This window comes from Lipotes vexillifer, unplaced genomic scaffold, assembly GCF_000442215.2.
Source record: "Lipotes vexillifer unplaced genomic scaffold, Lipotes_vexillifer_v1.1 scaffold7, whole genome shotgun sequence".
Classification (NCBI taxonomy): Eukaryota; Metazoa; Chordata; class Mammalia; order Artiodactyla; family Lipotidae; genus Lipotes; species Lipotes vexillifer.
Window position 1 is genome coordinate 7,671,742 of NW_006792683.1, and position 21,730 is coordinate 7,693,471.

A 21,730-nucleotide genomic window follows, 5' to 3' on the forward strand; every position below is an offset into this window, starting at 1 on the left:
AAAAGGAAGGAAATCATGACATTCTACAACATGGATGAACCCTGAGGACATAATGCTAATTACAATAAGCCAGATGCAGAGGGATGAGTATTGTATGATTTCATTCATATGAGGTACTCAGAGTCATCAAGATCATAGAGACAGAAGTAGATGGTGGCTACCAGAGGCTGGGTGAGGGAGAATCGGGAGTCGCTATTTAATGGGGACAGAGTTTCAGTTGGGGGAAGATGAAAAAGTCCTGGAGATGGATGGTGGTGATGGTTACACACAATGTACGTGTACTTAATGCCACATAATGTACACTTAAAAGTGGTTAAAATGATCAATTTTAGGTTATGTATATTTTGTCACAATTAGAAGTTAATTTAGGGCTTCCCTGGTGGCGCACTGGTTGAGAGTCCGCCTGTCGATGCAGGGGACACGGGTTCGTGCCCCGGTCTGGAAGATTCCACATGCCGCGGAGCGCCTGGGCCCGTGAGTCATAGCCGCTGAGCCTGCGCATCCGGAGCCTGTGCTCCACAACAGGAGAGGCCACAACAGTGAGAGGCCTGCGTACCGCAATAAAAAAATAAAAAGTTAATTTAAGAAAGTAAAGATACTTTTCACAAGTTGCAATGTTTACATAACACAGTGGATTGGCCACCTTGTCGTGTGGGCACAGGGAGCCCTGTCCCATTGTTTTCGTAGGAGGATACTGAATGGGTTTTCCTGTCTCCTGAGAATCTGTAGGAGAGTGCCTATCCCATGTCAGGGAGATGACACGCCCTCCCCTGCCCCCTAGCAGGAGCTTGATGGAGGTTCCATTAGAGGAACATAAAATAACTTGTTGGAGGACATTTAGGCGTATCTGCATTTACAGCTTCCCTGCACGTATATTTTTCCGCAATCTTTCGTGAATATATGCACGTGGTAAGCTGTGAGAGGTAAAACTGCCACTCTCAGGAATGTGTATTATTTTACCATTTGAGTAACATGCCAAGTACTGCTCTAAAATATTCTTAGCAATTGATATTCCCACCAAATTATGTGGGAGGAGTTACTCGAGACAGCGACTGTTTTCAAACCTGAAATCTTTGCCAACTGGATTGGTTAAAAATGGTTTCACATTTTAATTTTCTTAGTTCTGAGTCTGAGGGTCTTTCTTTTTTGTTGGTCATTTGTAATTCTGTTTTTGAACCAACTCTCCCAATTTTTTGATTGGCATTTTTCTAAGAGATTTGTAAGAATTATTTGTATACTAAGGCCTTTTTCTGTCATGAGATTTGTGAATTCTTTTTATGGTTTGTTGGTCTTTTGTTTGTAATGATACTTTTGTTGCACACATATTTGAGAATTTTTACTGACAAATATACCTGTGTTTTTCTTTATGGATTCTAGATTTTTATACCATACTTATAAATAATTCCTAAATTATGTTTTACATTTACTCATCTTTTATGTTTTTATGAGCCCATTTTATATTAAGCACATTGATCTATCTGGAATCTCTTTTGGTGTAAAGAATGGGTCAGTATTGAACTGATTTATCTCAACTTCGTTTCTTAAACAATCTTTTCCTTAATGATTTAAAATGCTTCCTTTATCGTATATGAAATTTCATATGTTCTGGGTCTATTTCTGGACACAGTATTCTGGGTCCCTGAGATCAATGTCTTTCCCCTCTTGAGCAGTAGCCATCTATGCTGGTTTTCTAGGGTCGCAGGGGGACAAATACAACACCCTGGGGTCTTAAGCAACAGTCATTCATTGTGTCTCAGTCCTGGAGGCTGGAAGTTCGAGATCAAGGTGTCGGCGGGGCTGGTTTCTCTGGAGGCCTCTCTTCTTGGCCTATAGAAGCTTCCTCCCTGTGTCCTCACATGGTCGTCCCTCTGTGTGTGTCTGTGTCTTCATCTTTTAAGGATACCAGTCAACTTGGATTAGGTCCCACCCACCCTAAACAATTTTATGTTAATCACCTCATTAAAGACCCCATCTCTAAGCACAGTTACATACTGAGGTCCCGGGGGGTCAGGGCTTTACGATATGCATGGGTGGGGGGGACACAATTCAGCTTCTAACAGCATCTCATAACCATAGATGAAAGATGGGTCCAGCAGAAGCTAAAATCAGTTAGAATGTAAACTCCTGTCTGTTTAATCCGTGGTGACTCGGGTCATTTTCCACTTTCAAAGCACTACTAAATGATCACAAATGGATAGTCCAACTTTTAGTTTCCCTAGAAATACATTAGACAAGAACACAAGCATAGAAATGGGCCCATGAGTCACAGCGGACAAAATCTGCTTCCAGCTTATCTCTTAGGACCAGATTCCGCCCCTGCACATACACTTGCAGGGAAGCAGCGCAGTGGAGAGGGCCGTGCCGAAATCCCTCAGCAGCCTGTGCTTTGCCTCTGACCAACTTCTTTCTGCTCCAGTCGCTGAACCTTACTTCTCTCTCTCCTTGGACGTGGGTTTCATATTGGAATGTGGTCCTTCCCAACTTTGTATTTTCAAACTCAGGTGCCCTCAAGATCCTCATATTAGAAATAAGACCAGTTCTTCTCTTCCCACTTTGGGAATATTATCAGTATTCCCCCAATTTGATATTATTTAATATTTGATAATTATCAGTTCCCAAATTGATAATATAGATAACATTATCAATATTATTGATACAAAAGTAATTTTAATGATTAGTACGTTAAGAGATCTGTTGAAATCAATCTACTTGAATGATGATATGGTCTCTGGGTTTAAAACGGGACCAATTGAGAATTAATTAAAAACAGCTTTTCCCCCATTGAGCTTTTTAATGTATAAGTATCCTGTTGCCTCTGGCTTGTTTCCAGTAAAAAGCCATCTCACTAGTGAATATTCATTTCACTGCCACAAACAATAATACATTAAAATGCTGTATAAATGCTATCATGCGTATTCTTTTCCATCCTCCAACCTACAATAGTACTCATCTATTCTTTCTCTGACAGATATTTGTATCAAAGCTCCAAAAAGTGATGTGTGAAAATTCAATTACAATATATTTTTTTTCTATTTCTGGTGTGTTAAAATTCCCCCTTCATACAAGTAAGCTAGAATATTGTAGAATGTTTTGCTGAAAAAAACAACAATTTTGGAAAAAACTTCACATTTGTTTCATGAAATAATGATTTTGACCAGTAAATAAAGTCAAGAAAGAAGCTCCGGGGAAAAACAAAAAAGAGTGAATGGATATCAACAGACTGCCTCTTTTTAGGAATAGAAACCCGACAATTTTGTTCTCACGTATCAACAACAGATTAGTAAGACATTAATTTTTACAACTAAATATTTTGTTTTTAAAGACTTCTGGCATTTCATAATATAGGAGGTGATTTATTTTAACATTGCAGTAGGTAGCATAATGGCCCCAAAACATGCCACTTCCCAATCCCTGGAACCTGAGTCTGTTGTGATTTGTGGCAAGGGGGAATTCAGGTTGCCAATCAGATGACCTTAAAATAAGGAGATTATTTTGGATTGTCTGGGTGGGCCCAGTGTAATTACAAGGGTCTTTAGATAGGGAAAAGGGAGGCAGATCCAGAGAAATGGCATCTGAAGAAAGACTTGGACCAGCCATTGCTGCCTTTGAAGTTGAAAAGAAGGTGCCATGAGTCAAGGAATGTGGGCATCCTCTAGAAGCTGGAACAGGCAAGAAAAAGGATTCTCCCCAAAGCCTCCGGAGGAAACACGCCCCTGTTGACACCTTGATTTTAGCCCAGCTAGACCAAAGTTCCCATAAAAGTAGGGGCCATGTCTTTAATCTCTGCCTGAAGAGGTAATTTCTAAAAATTTACCCAAAATTTAGCAGCAGAAAAGTACATAGCCTGTCCTAGGAGCTCAAAAAAATTTTATCCAACAAGAGAGTGATTATGAACACATTGCACTCCTACCTTGGAAACCGATCACAAAATTATTATAAAGTGTTACAAGTATTGTAAAATGATTTATCACATAAAGCAAGTAATTCATGACCATGGAGCAGATAAAAGGTCAGACATGGAGCCTTGAACTGGATGGTTCTGTGTTGTAACCGACTGAGTAAACCGTGGTTTAGTTTTGCAAGTTACCAAATGGTTCACAAGGAAACAGTAGCTTATAAGTTGCTGTTAAAACATCTGAAACATATAAAATGATTAAAATTTGAGTAATGGCTACCCCTAGAAAAGAAACATTTGAAGAGAATAAATGTTGTCTTTGGCAGTTTCTAGGTTATATTTTTTTCCCCTCTTCATTTTCTCATTTCCACCTGGCGATGAACCCTTTGCCCATATCCTTCGACATTCTTTCTGTATCCCCTGTCAGTCATGTTTCTTACACATGGTCAAGAAAAGTCACTCACTCTCAGTGTGATTTTAAGAAAATGGGTATTGCATTTTAAGCATTTTGCTGAATTTGGAACATAATTTTCTCCCACTGCAGTATTTCAGGCATCAGTTCATGCATGCTGAGGACGATGGGGTGGGAGGGAAGGTCCTTCCTCTGCCTCGACTCCAACTTAAAATTGCACCATGAGTCAAGGGGCCAACCTAATGACTCATTCTGTGGGCATTTTAATCTTCAGGAGTTTCTATTACAGGGAGCAGAAACAAAATTCAGACTACATGTATTAAAAGCATAAGTGAAAAAAGTAAAACTTTTAAGCCCTTAGAAAAAGTATAATATCATTGTGGCCTTGAGGTGTGTAGAAAGTGATTTGAAGTAGCAATTCCACTTTTTTCCCATGGAATTTACAAGATTTATTGAATCTGTTCTCCAGTGACCTATTCTAGGTGTGTATTCCTGGCTTTTTCTAGATTCCTTCAGCCTCTTTGCCTCCCTCTCCCTCTGTGTTAATACACACTATCTTATTTGCTATAGCTTTGTAGACTTAATAAGTCTAAAAGTCCTTAATAAGACGTTATTTTATTTATTTCCTGCTAAAATAAGTTTCCCACCCTGTGCTTCAAAATTGCTTTGCCTGTTCTTTAGTCTTTTCTCCTTCATCTCTGTCTTAGGATCACCTTGTGCTCCTAATCTGTTGGGATTTTTATCAGAATTGCATTGCACTTTTGGAGGGGAATGACATCCTTATCATACTGAGCTTCCTGTCCATGGAAACAGAACCTCTTGCCCTTTATTTAGATCTTTGTTAAATGCCTTTTGTTAAAGTGTTATATCAGGTTCACAATTAAGATCTCCTTTTTGACTCATTCCACTCAAATGCAAGTATATTTTCCCCACTCAAGTGAGAGCTTCAGCATGCATCCGGATTTTTGTTGTTGTTGTTGTTGTTTTTACTAATTTGTGCTAGATAGATAGATATAGATGTAGATATAGATATATGAAAGATAATACATATCACTATTTCTACTATCTGTGTAGTATTTAATTATATAAATATGTTACATTTTATTTAAGAAAACTCCTCTTGGTAGACTTGTATGTTGTTCAATATCTGTTGTAGTCAGAAAGTGCTGCAGGGAACATCTTTATTTATACATCATTGTGCCCATGTGAGAATATAGCTGTAGGGTAATTTTCATGAAGTGAAATTTCTGGTGAATGAGTACATGCATTTAAAATATGCATAAATGATGCCAAAGTGCTTTCCAAAAGGTAAATATATATAGTATAGCTCCCAGAGCATAAAAATACCTGATCCCTGTAATTTCACAGACCTCACTAGCCTTGAGTTTTATCAAACTGTTACATTTGATAGATAATATCTCATTGTTATTTTAATGTACCTTTTCTTAACCATTAATCCTGGCCTTTTTGTCTCATAGTTGTATGTAAATTGGTAAAGTTTTTTTTTTTAAAGTATTATTATTAAGGATTTTAGCCAAGAGGAATCTCAACAACATCTTAGGTTTTCTAAAACAACTACTCAAAACACCCAAAGTTAAACTAATTTCAGGGGAAGAGGTGATGTGCATCAGAGGTGGACATCAGGGAATGTACCTAGAAGTAGAAATGAAATCAAAATCTGCAAAATTATGTGAATTTCTGAATGGGTCATTTTAAACAGACAAAATAAAACAGAAGACTGAAGTCAGTGTGTGACCAATGTCAAAATTAAGATCTAAGATGACCAAACTATAGGACCTTAGGGTTGAAAGTCAACTGCAAGAAAATTGGGACCACTTTCTCTACAGACAATCCTGGTTTTACAAGCTCAACAGAAAGATGAAATGCTTTATGCAAACTTATCGGTAGAAATATTCAGTGGTTGCAAACAGGTGACACAGAATAAACATTTATTGAGTGAAAAAAAATAAAAGAGTGCTAGGATTGCAGTTTGGGTTTTAGTCTGAGGCTGTTTCCCCTTATTTCATATTATCAGCACTGAGTCTGTTGACATTTTATACCTTTCCTTCATGCCAACTTTGGAGACACTTACTTTGCATTTCCAGCAGTCATCACTTGATTGCTGTTTATGAAGGATTCAGAAATAAGGGATTTGCAAAAGCGTGCATTTTATCGATGACATGAAATCCTGAAAACAACATGTTCAGTTAAACCACTTCATATTTTTCTTCTGGAGGTAAAAGAACCTTGACATCTTGGTATTAGTTTGCTAGGGTTTTGTAACAAAGTACCACAAACTGGGTGGCTTAGCACAGCAGAAATGTCTCATCATTCCGGAGTCCATAATTTGGAGATCAAGGTATTGGCAGATTGGTTCATTTTGAGGCTCTGAGGGAGAATCTGTTCATAGCTCTCCCCCAGCTTCTGGTGTTGCTGGTAATCCTTGGGTACCTTGGCTTGTAGGAGCATCACCTCAATCTTTGCCTTCATCTTCACGGGGTCTTTTCCTGTGTGTGTCAAGGTGCCTAACTATCCCCTTTTAAAAGGACACCAGTCATATTGGATTATCATTTTAACTTGTTTACCTCAGTACAAACCCTATTCCTGAATGAGGCCACATTCTGAGGTTCTGGGGGTTAGGACTTCAACATATCTTTTTGGGGAGACACAATTCTACGCATGACACTCCCGATATTCGCTTGATTGCGTATGTCCCAGGCACAGTCTATTCTGAGAATGCTCACTTGCTAATGCTCACTTGCTAATCTTACTAACACAACGTTTCATTATAAGATAGGATTTTTTTTGTAACAAGATATTGCATAGACAATTTTTGATGTTTCTTTTCTACCTTGCAAAGGTTTGTGTTAATGTAAATTGAGATTACATATGAATGTTAATACTATGTTGGTGCTGCTAAAAATAATTATGTATAAATTCTTAGTGTGTATGTGTGGGTCAGCCATCGGTGAGGTTTATCCTGTGGAAACATTCTACTAAGTGGCAATTACTGGATTTATGTAGCATTTATTCTTCAGAGATCAAAATTCTAGAACCTTCCAGTGCGTCAGTTACCTGCACAATCACAGCAGGGTTAATAACACCCAACTGTCTCCCCCAAGATCACAGAGATGTTGTGGGTCTAACATTTATCACCCAAATTCACATCAGAGGAAAGGAATTTGCACGGAGCATGTTTGTGTACGTACCTACTCATCATTACCCTTGTTTGTCCTGGTTCAGCTGGATTCTCCTCCGAATAAGTGGTTAACTGCAGAATCCTCTGCATTGTGGAGAGGTTTTTGTAGGCTTTGGTGACTTTTCCTTGCCTTATTACCCTTTACGTTGCTGTCAAAGCGTTTCGTGTTCAAATCAATTGCACCTGTCTACTTGGCGTTCTTTCTTTAGAACCTGGAGGAAAGGGCAGGGAGATATGAGTCCCTTTGAAGTCCTGGGATGGGGGAGGGGGTGGGTGGGATGCGGGAGTCCAGAGAATGGAGGAAACAAAAGCTCTGAGGTCAGACTCGGGTCCTGCATTCTTCCAAGTCCCTCCCATCCCGTGCCCAGGTGTGTTTAATCCCAAATGCCCTTGACAGCCCACAGCCGCCTGCCGGTCCACCCACTCATGCTCTGCCCTCCTGGAGCCACTCCCTGAGGTTCGAGTAGGCTACGTGTGTGGTCGCCCCCCCCCCCACCCCGGCACGAAATGCCGGTGGGGAGCTGCCCTGCGGTTTGCTGGGGGTATTCTGGTTGGGACCGTTCTTAAGTAAGAGCATGACATCGTGGAATCGTGGCCGTGGAAAGCAGGTGATGCAGTCCTCGAACCTTATCCACGAAGCTACACAGCCCGGGGCTAGGGCACCTGAAAGGAGCCTGAAGCTGGACGCCCTTCTCACTTCACTGCCCGAGACCTGCTAACGGACGCCTGAGTACGCACAACCTCCATTCCGGAGACCAGCGCCCACCTGTGGCCAGAGGACCACGCAATTCACCTGGCTTAGCGTAACTCCGCCCCTCCCCTGCGCAGGCCCCGCCCCCCACGCCTGCCTGTGGCTCTCAGCCCCGCCCCTCCGTCGCCTCGCCCTCCCCGCCCTCGAGTCCCGCCCCGCCGTAGCGGGGCCCGCCCCCTTCATCGCCAGCCTATTGGAGGAGCCGTCGCCCTGCGCCCTGACCAATAGGGTGGCGGCCAGCTCGTCCCGCCCCGCGCCGTGCGTCGGGTTAAGTCGGGTCACGGCCGGCGATGCGCCGGTTACAAGCCATGTGGCGCAGCGGATGGAGAGCCGGGCTTGTGCTGCGGTGGCAGAGAGGCCGGTGAGAGGCGGCGCGGGGGAGGAAAGGGGGAAGTTCGTGGGGAGCGAGGAAGCGGAGGGGAAAGTGAAGCGGGGAGGGAAGGTGGGCGGCGAGGGCGCCGGGATCCCGGCGGGCGGGCGAGCGGGTGCTGGAGGCCTCGGGGTCTCTCTCTGGTCCGGGGTGCCGCACCTCAGCTCCTTGTTCTGGGGCTCCCGGGGTCCCTCCGCCTCGGGGCTCCGGGGCCCCTCTGCTGCGGCCTCCTGCACCCCCGGCCCCCTCGTCTGGTGGCTCGTGCACCCCGGGGCCCCTCGCCCGGGACCTCTCGCTCCGAGAGCCCGTCGGGATGGCAGAGCAGCCCCTCCAGTGGCCTCCCCCAGAGGAAGGGAGTTCCTGTCCAGTTACCAGGGTTGGGGTGCTGCAGCCAGGAAAGACTGGGGTACAGCCGTCGAGGACCCGGCCTGACCCCTCTCACTCCGGGCCTCCCAGAGCGGTGGCCCTGCGTGCAGGTTGTCGGGGCTTTTGAGGTGAAGACTGTCGTTGGTGTGGATTTTAATGCGAGAATAAAAGTAGGCGGCAGTTACGGGTCTCATTAGGCGTTAGCTCCATTCCCCTGTGTGTAGTTGTGGGCAGGGAGGCCTCAGGCTCCGCACCTGCGCTTACTTAACGTGCGGCCTTGATGAGAGTGGCGCCTCCGGGAGTGGAGGAGCTTTGTGTTTAATGAGAAGGTTTATGGAAAAAGAGTGTTTAGCTGCAAACCACGTATGAGTATCATTTCTTTTGAGTTTGTAAAATAGGACAATATTTTACTTTTTAAACAAAGATGAATTGTTTCATGCTAATTCACAGAATCTTGTTGAGTTTGTAAAATATTGCAACATTTTACGTTTTAAAGAAAGATGAGTTGTTTAGTTTTATGCTAATTCACAGAATCTTGTTGAGTATGTGGTGGAGTTTAGCTGCTGTTAGCCCAGGGGAGGGAGCAGGGGTGTGTCTGTTGTTGGGCTGCCCTTATTGGTGTTTTGGGTTAAAATCCTCTATCTCATAATTCTAAGAGTGGCTAAATCGGGGAGGGAAATGTTGGTTGTTTATAGAACATCCCCGCAAAGAACATCCCCGCCTGATATTGAATGAGTCAGTGTATTGTGTGCTTATCTTATATAAAAGAAATATTTTGGGGATACACTGTTAATGTAGAAAACACCATAAAACGTATAATGCAGTTGAGACAAAAATTATTTAAAAATAAGCTGTGTCACCATTACGCAGTTTAAGATTACCCCTTACCCATCATACGTCATAATTCTCCCTCTTAAATGAAATCGCCCTTCTGGTTTACAGAAATAACCTCCTTATTTTTCTTTGTGTTTTTACCATCCATCAATACTCCTACGCTACAGCGTTACGTGATTGAACAGTACCTGTTTAGACTAATATTGTGTCTGTCCTTTGTAATTTTTTTTGGTTTAGCATCATGTGCCCACATCTTTGATACATGTAGTTGTAGTCCATTCATTCTTAGGACTAAGTTTATCAACTGAATAGTCCGCAATTTATGTGTTCTCTGTTGGTGGACATCTGGGCCGCTGGGGTTTGGGGCTCTTGGGAGTGTGTGTGTGTGTGTGTGTGTGTGTGTGTGTGTGTGTGTGTGTGCAGGTCTCCAGGGCACATACATCCAGGGGAATGAACTGCTAATCTGAATAAGGCCAGTGCTCTTCCGCAGCCTCCATTCAGTGTGCACACCCAGTGGCTGTGTGTGACTCCCTGGTAATAACTAGACTTCTTGGTTTTCACCCATTTGGTAGGTACGTAATGGGACTTCATTGTAGACTCAGTTTATTGGAATACTGTGATTTTGACATGAGTTGTTTTTTACACAAGGGAAATAGGTGTCATAATTGTATTATAGTTATTTATGGACATGTACAAATAAAAGGTTTTCAGCATTTACTTATTAGTTGACGTTGCGTGAGTTGAGATAAAACTGAAAGAACTTTAATGGAAATTTTCTGTAATGTGTTTAGAAGATGCAGGTTTTCATTTTTCTTTGAATTCTTTATCCCATGACAGCGTTTTCATTATGTTGCTGAATTATGTTAGCCAATCTCCCTGCAAATCATGTAACTTTGATTACTTTCCTTAAACATAGCAGCGCCAGCCTTGGAGCATGGAGGTGGGCGAGCACCATGGCCTGTGAGAGGGCGCTGCTGCGGTACCGGGTTGGAGAGAAGATCCACGGCTTCACTGTCAGCCAGGTAGGCCCTGTGTGCTCTTCCTGTGTCAGGTCCCAGAGCAGAGACCGCAGGGGTTTTCAGCTGTGTCCCCAGGCCCTGGCTTCCTCCTGTTTCACAGCAGGTGCTCAAAGGAGCGGAGTTTTGCAAATGAAGGGATTTTCTGACTCTTAAATGAATACAAATCCCTAACCCCTTCCCTGAATCCCTAGACGCCTCACATCTTTTCAGAGCTCAGAAAGTAAATGAACACATTTTGTTTCTGCATCAGTCGCAACCCATAATGAAGACTGCAGGCCCCATATCTGTTCAGGTCAAGTTTCACCATCGGCTGAGTTTGCTCCAAACTTGGGCAAAATCTTTCCGTTTTTGAGCCATTTGGGTTTCAGGATTATAGAAAAGAGATTGTGGGCCTATAGGTACTTAAGTTTATGTAAAAATGGATTTTATTTTGTTATTGCTTTGTTTGGCTTAAACTTCCACATTGTTTTTTTCTTTAATGCTATAACTGAAAACAATGCACATCATATAATTGACTTGTTGCTGGTTTCACACTGTGCTTGACACTCTAATGAAAACAAAAGCAAGCAGCTCATAGTCAGAAGGACATGTGTGCAGCTTCAGGACAAAGAACAGCTTGCTGAGGTGCAGAGAGCAAGAGGAAGACGCAGGAGAGGGGGCTGCTGAGCGCTGGGTGGGGACGGGTTTGTGGAGCAGGAAAGGAGAGGCGCCATCTGTCTCCGGGAAACCGGAGCGGGCCCAGCGCAGGGGCAGGGAGTGTTCAAGGCAGGGTCCAGGAGCTTTGAGCCACTTAGAGGGGTTCGTGGCTGTGGGAGAGAGCCCCTAAAGACTCCCGTTTAGGGGCCTTTTGTGAGGCCCCTAAAGACTTCTCAGGAGACTTGGGATTTCTGTACAGTTGTGGTTAATAATGCCTTGTTCAGAGGCTGATTCTTTAGCTTTATGTTTCAAGTTTTGTAGGAACTTAGTTTATGATAAGCTGTCATGCTTTTTAGAAACAGTTACTGTGAAAGCTGTTTATGAGGCAGACTGGTTTTAAATTCATTGATTGCATCTTACAAAGTATAGTTGTGAACTCTGAGGTATAAATGATTTCGAGACAAATGATTTCATAGGTATAACTTACGTGGGCATCAGTAGAACACTTGAAGCACATAGCTTTTGTGGCAGGGCCCCCCAGAGCAGGCTCAGGACACCCGAGTTCTAATCTCTGCCCTGCCAGTAAGTTGTCAGCGAAGACAAGTCACTCTTACGGCTGTGTGGTGGTTACGATGACGCGGTGCTACGGTTGAAGGAGAGGGGCCTTGACATAGTTGCTTTAGTACCAAGGACAGTGGAAGTTAGGAAGCACTCACGCACACACAACCTCCACCGGGGGTGAGAACGGGTTTGCCTCTATGGGGAGTGATCTGTACCCTCATGGACCCTCCCACGAGGAACAAGTAACTGGTGATAGCCCCAGCTCACCGCCAGGAACTCAAACCAGTAGAAGCAAAGTTTAGTCCCAAGAGCATCCTTCATCTGCCCTAGGCTCAGGTCCATCCCCGTGTTTACCTCCTGGCTGGGCTGTTCTGAGCATCCCCGGAGATGAAATGTGCAAGAGACACCACAGACATTCCAGGCGAAAGCGTGATCTCCTTCAGGGCAGCCTGGTGTGACAGAAGGGGTCTCAATCCAGGCTCTGTGGTCTTAGCAAACTGTCTCATCACCCTGATGGGGTGGGAATGCTTGCTTCCCAGCATTACCTGTGGCGCAGTCAGGAAATCCCTAGCCAATAGTGAGCATTGAGGAGAGAAGGTGTGCCTTGTACTCAGCCCTGGGTCCTGTCTTCCTGGTCTGTGGGCTCTGGACATGGTGGTTCCTGCCAGTACTGCCTTGGCCTCAGGCAGGTGAGCTGGTCCTGCAGCCATGGATGCACTGTCACCATCCTGGACGCCTTCCCAGCCGAGTTGAGTTCTTCCTGTTTTCCTTGTTGGTTCAGGTAACATCTGTTCCTGAGCTGTCCCTGACTGCCGTGAAACTCAGCCATGACAGCACGGGAGCACAGCACTTGCACCTGGCCAGAGAGGACAGAAACAACCTGTTCAGGTGTGTGCTGCGTCCTGAGGTCATGATCTGGACGCTCTGCTTGGAACATCTACTGCACCGTCAACAGTTTAACAGGGAGAGTAGAGGAGTTTCCCTCCTCCGCTCCCCACGGCCAGGCAGTGGCTGACCAGGTGTGGACCCTGTCCCCGCAGTGTGCAGTTCCGCACCACCCCCATGGACAGCAGCGGTGCCCCGCACATCCTGGAGCACACGGTTCTGTGCGGCTCTCAGAGGTACCCCTGCCGGGACCCCTTCTTCAAGATGCTGAACAGGTCGCTGTCTACGTTCATGAACGCCTTCACGGGTGAGATGCGGTCTGGGGACACAGCCCTGCCTTCCAGCAGTTTCTGAGATGGTGGGAGGGGGTGGGGTGTTGGCACTCAGGAGAGTGGGATAGATTTCCCATTCCCTGTCTGGAGGACGTTAATCATTTGGGAAAGCCAAATTGTGGTTGATTATAAAACCTGGAGTTTTAGGGAAAATGTGTCTGAGTTTTGTCTGGAAAAGGTGACAGCCATTTTCTTTGGGGAGTAATGTTATAAAGCTCGGCCTCTGGAGCTTAGGTTAGCAGTGATGGTGCTGGTGTCTGGGTGGTGACTGCAGGAAGCCGGGCAGTGACGGGCTGGCAACGGGGGCGGCTGGGCGCACACAGTGGGCACTCCGTGGGCCAGGCCGTCCTCTGGGCCCGCGGTGACCCCGGCGCCAGACCTGCCGCCCAGAGTGGGCGCTGCTGCCTCTGTGCTCCTGCCAGGTCAGTCCTGCCGTGAGGCTGAGATGGGGCTGAGGTGGAGGAGTCCTGCAGGAACTACTGCTGTATTTAAAGTCGCCCTCTTCATTGTGTCCAGCTAGTGATTACACCCTGTACCCATTTTCCACACAAAACCCCAAGGACTTCCGGAACCTCCTATCCGTGTATTTGGATGCAGCCTTCTTTCCCTGCTTGCGGGAACTGGATTTCTGGTATGTTGTGATTGGTTAATTGATCTTTACTTTAGTGATAGAGTCACCATCCCCATGTAATTGCTTGTTACTCTCTAGTCAGGAAGGATGGCGACTAGAACATGAGGATCCCAATGACCCCCAGACGCCCTTGGTCTTTAAAGGAGTCGTCTTCAACGAAATGAAGGGAGCGTTTGTGAGTTTTCCTTTTTCATGTTGGGCTAAATTATCTTACCGTATAAAGTGTTGTAGTACGAATAGGCTCGGTAGCTAGTTGGCATCTTGCCACGTCACAGTTTTCTCACTATGAGAACTGGAATTAGCGGGCACAGTGCTGTGAGCAGGGACCGCAGGACGGTGAGCTGGACGGCAGTTCCCAGCTGTGGTTTGGGAGCCACAGTGACCTGTGACCTGCAGGGCATCAGCCAGGTGAAGACCGCGTTTCTGACGATCCCGAGACCGTGTCTTTCCACTCTCTCTTGCCCGAGTATACGGTGGGGTTTACAGATCTAATTACAAATCAAGTTATCGGTAAAGACCACTGCATAAAGGGAATGTCTCAGTAAGGCGGGTCACGGGGTTTTTTGGCTCCCGGTGCGTGTAAAACTTACGTGTACACTTTACTGTAGGGCTTAAAAGTGTGCGGTAGCACCACGCCTGAAAAAACCGTACACAGCTTAATTAACATCACTTCATGGCTGAAAGATGCATCGGTGGGCGTCCTCATGTACCACGAGAACAGTTGTCCTTGCGGGATGTTGGTGGGTGTGCTCCCAGGACGTGGCTGATTTGTTGAATTACACGAACAGTGCCTGCGTTGGTCTTCACATACACGTGTACTTTTACTTGAAGACAGATAATGAGAGGATGTTCTCACAGCACGTTCAGAGCCACCTGCTTCCCGACCACACATACTCAGTGGTCTCCGGAGGGGACCCCTTGTGCATCCCGGACCTCACGTGGGAGCAGCTCAGACAGTTCCACGCCACACACTACCACCCCAGCAATGCCAGGTGACTGCCTTGTGAAGCTCGGTGCTAGGTGTTTGCTTTCCTTGCACTGTCATGCTTTTCTCCAGTTCGGCTTGGAAAGGTTTGCTTAACAATGTGTGCGTTTAGACACTCCTTCGGGTCTGCAGCAGTAACTCTCACACGCCCAGCAAGGTGAGGGCCTGGCCTGCCCTCCTGCCTCCTCTGCGGCTCAGCTTTGTGCTGAGGGGGTGACAGGGGAGGCTGGCAGGTCCTCCTCGCAGGCTGACACGGGCCCTGGAGAGGTGCCCCTGAAGTGGCAGCTGCATCAGTAAACCTCAGAGATTTACTTCCTAATTGATTGTGTAAGGTACCATTAATAATAAAACGGTAATAGCCGTGTTTGCAGATACATTAAGCGTTCATGTAAAGTCATACTTGCAAGATTATTTTAAGTGCAAAATTTTAAAATTTAAGTTATGAAAAGTCTAAAGCATCCAGGAGAGTGTAAAGAGTAGAACAACGAACTCTGTACACTTACCGCATAGCTTCATCTTTTGGACGTGTACATAGGTATACGTAGATACATGCAGATATGTTCGAGGATGTTCTTTTACATAAGATAATACCATTTTCACGTTTAACAAAATAAAAAATAATTGATTAAAACTGATTAAAACCACCTATACCTCAGCCCAGATTGATTTTCCAGTTGTCCCTGAAATGTTTGATCAGATGAGGCTCACAAACTGCCTTTCCCTGCCGTGTCTCCTAAGCACCCTTTCTAGTGGGACAGTGCCCCCTCCTCGTTCTCATGGACCAGTTGAAGACGTTAGGCCAGGCCCCCTCTTGACTTTGTCGCCTTCTGATGTGTCTCGCCGCTTCTCTGGTATCGGCGGACGTGCCTCCTGTGTTTCCTGAGAGCTGGACTTGGGTCCAGAGACTGCCTACACCCTTGTAGGTGGTGCCTGCATACCTGCGGCACCCAGCGGGGATGCCAGGGCTGGTGGGATGGTGATGGCGACCTCGCTCCACTGAAAGCCCACTCCCCCTGCGGACCCAGGCCGTCTGCTGGGGTGGCGTGCTGGCCCCAAGAATATTCACGCTCCTCACGGCCTGGGAGCGGCTCTCATGTTCAGTGATAATTGTTGCCTGGAGCAGTTCCTGTGATAGGATTTGCAAATTTTTAAAGAATTCTGTAATTTCTTCTATATTTATTGGCTGGGTTTCTGTAAAGAAGAGTTTACCCTGAAGTACTGTTCTCCCGGGAGAGGCGGTGGGTGGGTGGCAGTGGGAGTGAGGTTTCCTTTGGCTCCAGTTTTGGGGGCTGGCGCTCCTCCAGTGACGACAGAAAGGACTATTTTTTTAGTCTTGTTTGAATTATTTCTTTTTTTCTTTTTTTTTTTTTTTTTTTTTTTTTTGCGGTACGCGGGCCTCTCACTGTTGTGGCCTCTCCCGTTGCGGAGCACAGGCTCCGGACGCGCAGGCTCAGCGGCCATGGCTCACGGGCCCAGCCGCTCCGCGGCATGTGGGATCTTCCCGGACCGGGGCACAAACCCGTGTCCCCTGCATCGGCATGCTGACTCTCAACCACTGCGCCACCAGATATCATTACAACCTCATGGAAACGTTTTCATATATGTGTATATTTAAGGTGTGATCAAGTGAAATTAAAATAAATTTTTTTAATGGTCAAATTTGCCCCACTGTGGCCTAAGGAAGTTCCTTGACAGTCATCCCGTCTTTCTGAAGGTCTTTAGTCTTCAGTAACTTCACTAGTTTCTGCCCCAGCCCCAAATCCAGGCTCGTCCTGCCCCCAGTCCATAGCTGGCCTTTTCTCCAGGGAGTTCTGGAGCTAAATGCAGACGGGCATATAGAGACTGTTTAGACGACACCAGGGGTGCTTGTTGCCACTGGATTATCACATTCTAAATTCCTAGTGGGAGATGTGACGGGATCTTTAGGATGCTACTTCCCTAGCCCTTAAGCGTAGCTCACACAGCGTTCTGTTACAAAGATGAAGCCTGGCATTGTCTTCTTTATCCCCGATGAATAATATGTTGTCTTAAAAACACGTGTGACCTGAAACCTGTAGCCTAAGTTTGAAGTTTGTGAATTAAATTTTGTTTGGTAGTCTTTGGTGGATTATTGTGTTACTGTAGCTAAGGTCTTAAATATTTTAATGTGCAACTTATTTGGTTTTTGAAACATCTTTAATAGTAGATTCAAAATGAAGAGCAATTTTTGCCAGAGTACATTTAATTAATACCTTTTGTACAGTTTGTTTTGTTTGAACCACATCTTGTAAAAAGAGCAAAAGCCTCTTCGGTGTTTGTGGTTCAATTAAGTGAAAAAAGGTGTTCCTGTGTGAAGTTCACTTCAGCCTGGAAACTGGCTTGTTATATCGGCTCTCATGTCCTGCACACCCTCCAGTTCGTACAAAGCCGTCTGTGTTGATTTCTAATCTTTTAACCTAAAATAAACTAAGGTATTCTCTCAAAATTTCAGGTTCTTCACTTATGGTAATTTTCCGCTAGAACAGCATCTGAAACAAATTCATGAAGAAGCACTGAGTAAATTTCAGAGAATCAAGCCACGTACTGCAGTGCCAGCCCAGAAGCCTTGGGATAAGCCTGTAAGTGCCGGGTCCAGAGTCATCAGTGTTACCAGGCCTGTCAGATACGTGCTACGGAGGCGCGGGCATGTGTTAATAGGGTTTTCAGATGCCGTGGACTGTGCCGTGTACGTAACAGCTTCTCAAGCCTGAAGAGCAGTTATTTGTTTGGGAGGAAAGTTAATCTATTGAAAAGTATCCCGCGGACCGTTTTATATATCAGGTAACCTGTGCTTGGTTGAACCCCTTCACACACGCTCTGTCCTCTTCCAGAGGGAGTTCCAAATCACGTGTGCCCCGGACTCGCTGGCCGCGGGCTCCTCAGAGCAGACGACCATCAGTGTCAGCTTCCTCCTGCCAGAGTGAGTGTGCGCGGAGCTCACGCTGCCGACCCAGTGGGGACGGGGTAGCTGGGAGGCCGGGGGCGGGGGATGCTCCACTTGGGCGTGAGTGAGTGGACGGTAAGAATTCAGGAGTCCAGCAGTGTTAGCTGTGGGGTGTTTTTAACAACGTCTGGGATGGTTTGGGTTTAGTGTTGGGGATGCCTCTGCACGTGAGAAGAGCACTGTGAACTGTGGCCTTGAAAGAACATTTGTTCACACGAGACTAATCCCAGAGGCCTGGGCCCACAGGGCGTATGGGCAGGAAGGGGTCCTGCCGTGCTGTCTGTGTCTGCCCTCTGCAGCTGCACAGCCTGACCGAATGGCCCCGTTTCCTGTGTGTCTCTCATCTGCGTGTGGGCGGTGTGGTTATACTGAAACAGTGCACGTCAGAGTGCTGGGCACCCTGTCGTGTGATAGCATGCGATGTGCAGCTCTGTTAGCCTCAGGGTTTGGGAGCCCCAGAATCCCAGCATATGAGAGCTTTGAATATCAAAAAATACTCTCTTTACCCATGTAACTACTAAAATAGAGGTTGAAATGCAAGAATTTCTAGTAGAATTTCAGTTTTGGGGGGAAATAAGTGTCAATTTAGTAGTGATTTTAATAATTTTGAAAACATTTATAAGGGCCAGCTGTTTCCCTTTTTTTCCTCCCCCCTCCCGTTTTTATAAATGAAGCATCACTGACACATTTGAAGCCTTCACATTGAGCCTTCTGTCTTCACTCTTGATCAGTGGCCCCAACTCCCCCTTCTACAAAGCCCTCATTGAATCTGGACTCGGCACAGACTTTTCCCCTGATGTTGGGTACGTTTTATTACCAGATCAGATCATTAGTCCACAATAGGGGCAATTTTGACATTTCACAATGTCTGGACACGTTTTAGGTTGTCACAACTGGCAGCTCATGGGCGGGGGTCAGGGGTGTAGATGCTCCACATTCCATAGTCATAGGGCGGCCCTCTTCCCGCCCCAGCTATGGTTCCAGGACAAGCTATTTGTGTCCCCTGCAGGGGACATTTGGCAAAAAAAAACAAAACAAAACCCAACAAGGTAGCTCTTCCAAGATCTCAGAATGGCATACTGCTGCCTGTTTTAAAAATCAGGCCATTAAATATTCTTTGAAATCTTAAGATTTTGTAAAACTCTCTAGATTTATTCTGCCTTAAATCTAAAATTTAAATTGTGGTGAGTTTTAGAAATGTTAAAAGGACATGAATGTAAATGTGGCTAGTTGTATCTGAGCAGCAAATACCCGAGGACGCTGCTTTACTTGCTTTCTCACGGGGGAGTCCTTGCCTGTGTCCTGTAGAGGATTTGATCTCAGTAAAGCATCCTGTAAACGAGTGATGGAGGCTGTACAGATTCTAACGCATTACCTGCTTTTGTATCCCAGGTACAATGGCTGCACACGGGAGGCCTACTTCAGCGTGGGCCTGCAGGGTATCGCAGAGAAGGACATTCAGACAGTCCAGGACCTTGTGGATAGGACACTGGATGACATCATCGAGTACGTGTGGTGTCTGTGGGGCTTAGGCTGGAGTCCCCCCTCCTGAGTGTAGGGGGCACTTTACATCACAGAACACATACTCCTTCATGGGAGCTGCCTTGTTCAGAAACATGGATTTCTTCTGTTTCTATAGGAAAGGATTTGAAGATGATCGAATCGAAGCCTTACTTCATAAAATTGAGATACAGATGAAGCACCAGTCTGTCAGCTTTGGACTCGCCCTGACGTCTGTGTGTATTGCTCAAACACCTCATTTCTCTTTTTTTGTTACCTTTATAATTAGTGGTTCTCGAAAATGTAGATTGTTATTCACAGCACCTTTCATTTGAACCTTGAAAGTTATGGTGTTTCAGATTGGATATAAAATTACTGTTAATTTTAATAATACGTTGCTTGTCTTTTTACTAGCTTACTTCATTAGCTTTTCGATGTCTTATTTTTTAATAGATTTATGCAGAGTGCTTTAAACGGATTTATGATAACTATTAGTAATTAATATTTTCCAAAAAGTAAATTTTGAACCTGTGCTTTTTAATTTGTTAGGGGAAAAAAACTCAAAATGAGTTTAGTTTTCCTTCTTCTAGCCAAAGAATGACTTAATTTTTGTCATGAACAGTCATCTGTGGTATTTTTAAATATAGAAACTGAATCTTAATGAAAAGGCAGGCTTGGATGTTGGCTGAACCGACGCAGAGTTCACAGGTAACGTGCCACATGTTGTGACCCCCGTTGCAGTACGTAGCTTCCTGCTGGAATCACGACGGGGACCCCGTGGAGCTCCTCAAGCTCGGGAGTCAGGTGGCTCAGTTCCGGAAGTGCCTGGAGGAAAATCCAAAATTTTTGCAAGAAAAAGTAAAACAGTATTTTAAGGTAAGAAACTTGGAGGATTTATGTCTGTAGTTTTGAAGTTGAATTTTATAACAATGAAGGGAACATTAGGAATATAATCTACATTGTGTAAGTCCATTTCTGCTAATAGACAGGTGACATAATTTCTTACTTACTAATTAAAATTGTAAATGGTCATATTAGCTTTAAAAATTCAATTTTCCAGATTCTTAGGTGGTTGGTTTTTATAGGAATATGTGCATGTGTCTTTTTACATATGAATGTGTGTAGGTATATGTATAACAAAACATCTGCCTGTGTTTTTGTCGTGTTTTGGTAATAGGATATATAGAATATGAGAAGAGTCGCCTAAATGTGTAAATGTTCTGGTTGTTTTTACCAAGGTGTCTTCTGGTGCTCGCTTGTTTGTCTCCACAGATTTGTGGCCTTTTGTGCTTGGTGTATGTTCCTTGGTGGATGGACACTGATAGGACAGAATGTCATCTACCTCCCTTTCCCCGGGGGTCGGCGGGTGGGGGGATGATACCATCCTGCCATGAGTGGGAGCCACGTTCCTGTGCACCAGCATTTGGGGCCATTCAGCCAGCAGTCTCTTGAGTTACGAGTTATTTTGCATGAAGTGCTTGTCGTGCTGTAATTCTCCCACTCTGTGTAGTATCACAGGTGAACCTTTTGCTTGCGTGTGTTTCTAGTGGCTGCGTAAATCAGGCACATTAAGTCACCTAACATTTGTTTTCACGTTAGGACAACATCTGTTTTGTCCTCATAATTTATAAAATACTGAGTGCAGAATTTAGTCCCAGCCTTTGAGAAGTTAACAGTATAATGAAGACTAGATAAAAATTAAGTTACTTTATTCTACGTTATTTTCGATTTAGACAAAAGCCAAAGATTTATAATAAAAAGTGCAAGCAGTTTCTTTGTACAACCAACGTGTAAAGGGAATGTTGAATGTCAACGTGTTTGTGGTTAAGACGTAGTAACCACAGTGGTTATGTCACAGCACTGGCCTGTGTGGAGCACGTGGTCCCCGCAGAGCACATGGACCTCGAGGATTGCGTGTGGACCTCAAGGATTGCGTGTGGCTCACAGGCTCTCCGCACACAGCCCTTTGGGGCGAGTTCTGTCGTCATGACTGTGTGAAACGGGAAATGGAACTGCTCGAGGCTGGCTCGGTTTTGGACATGATAAAATCTTGTTTTAATTTGGCTTTTTTGTTGCAGAATAATCAGCATAAGTTGACTTTATCAATGAAACCAGATGACAAGTATTCCGAGAAACAAATGCAGCTGGAAACAGAAAAATTGAAGCAAAAGGTCAACTCTCTTTCCCCGGAAGACAAGCAGCAGATCTATGAAAAAGGTCAGGCCTGGTAATTCCCTCACCTTCACCCAACCCCACTGTGCTGTTTAGGGATAAGTGTCGTTTCAGCCAACAGTCCTCTGTTGGGTGCCTACGGAGTTCTCTGTTTGGTGCAGTGGGTTCAACCCCAGTAGGACTGACCCTGTTTTTAGAAAATCCACCCTGTGATTCAGCA

The 21,730-nt window shown here is 45.1% G+C and overlaps 1 protein-coding gene across 1 annotated transcript in view; it reads left to right on the top strand.

Annotated features, from left to right (window-relative positions):
- Positions 1 to 8,565: 8,565 nt before the first annotated feature.
- Positions 8,566 to 21,730, top strand: part of PITRM1 (pitrilysin metallopeptidase 1) — a 31,598-nt gene continuing 18,433 nt past the window's right edge. The window contains exons 1-14 of the mRNA XM_007465833.1: positions 8,566 to 8,618; positions 10,744 to 10,849; positions 12,825 to 12,931; positions 13,084 to 13,235; positions 13,777 to 13,891; positions 13,970 to 14,066; positions 14,723 to 14,883; positions 17,347 to 17,473; positions 17,726 to 17,814; positions 18,513 to 18,641; positions 19,231 to 19,344; positions 19,478 to 19,574; positions 20,080 to 20,214; positions 21,417 to 21,555. Of these exons, the coding sequence (XP_007465895.1) occupies positions 8,566 to 8,618; positions 10,744 to 10,849; positions 12,825 to 12,931; positions 13,084 to 13,235; positions 13,777 to 13,891; positions 13,970 to 14,066; positions 14,723 to 14,883; positions 17,347 to 17,473; positions 17,726 to 17,814; positions 18,513 to 18,641; positions 19,231 to 19,344; positions 19,478 to 19,574; positions 20,080 to 20,214; positions 21,417 to 21,555 (1,621 nt within the window). The remainder of the gene's footprint in view (positions 8,619 to 10,743; positions 10,850 to 12,824; positions 12,932 to 13,083; positions 13,236 to 13,776; positions 13,892 to 13,969; positions 14,067 to 14,722; positions 14,884 to 17,346; positions 17,474 to 17,725; positions 17,815 to 18,512; positions 18,642 to 19,230; positions 19,345 to 19,477; positions 19,575 to 20,079; positions 20,215 to 21,416; positions 21,556 to 21,730) is intronic.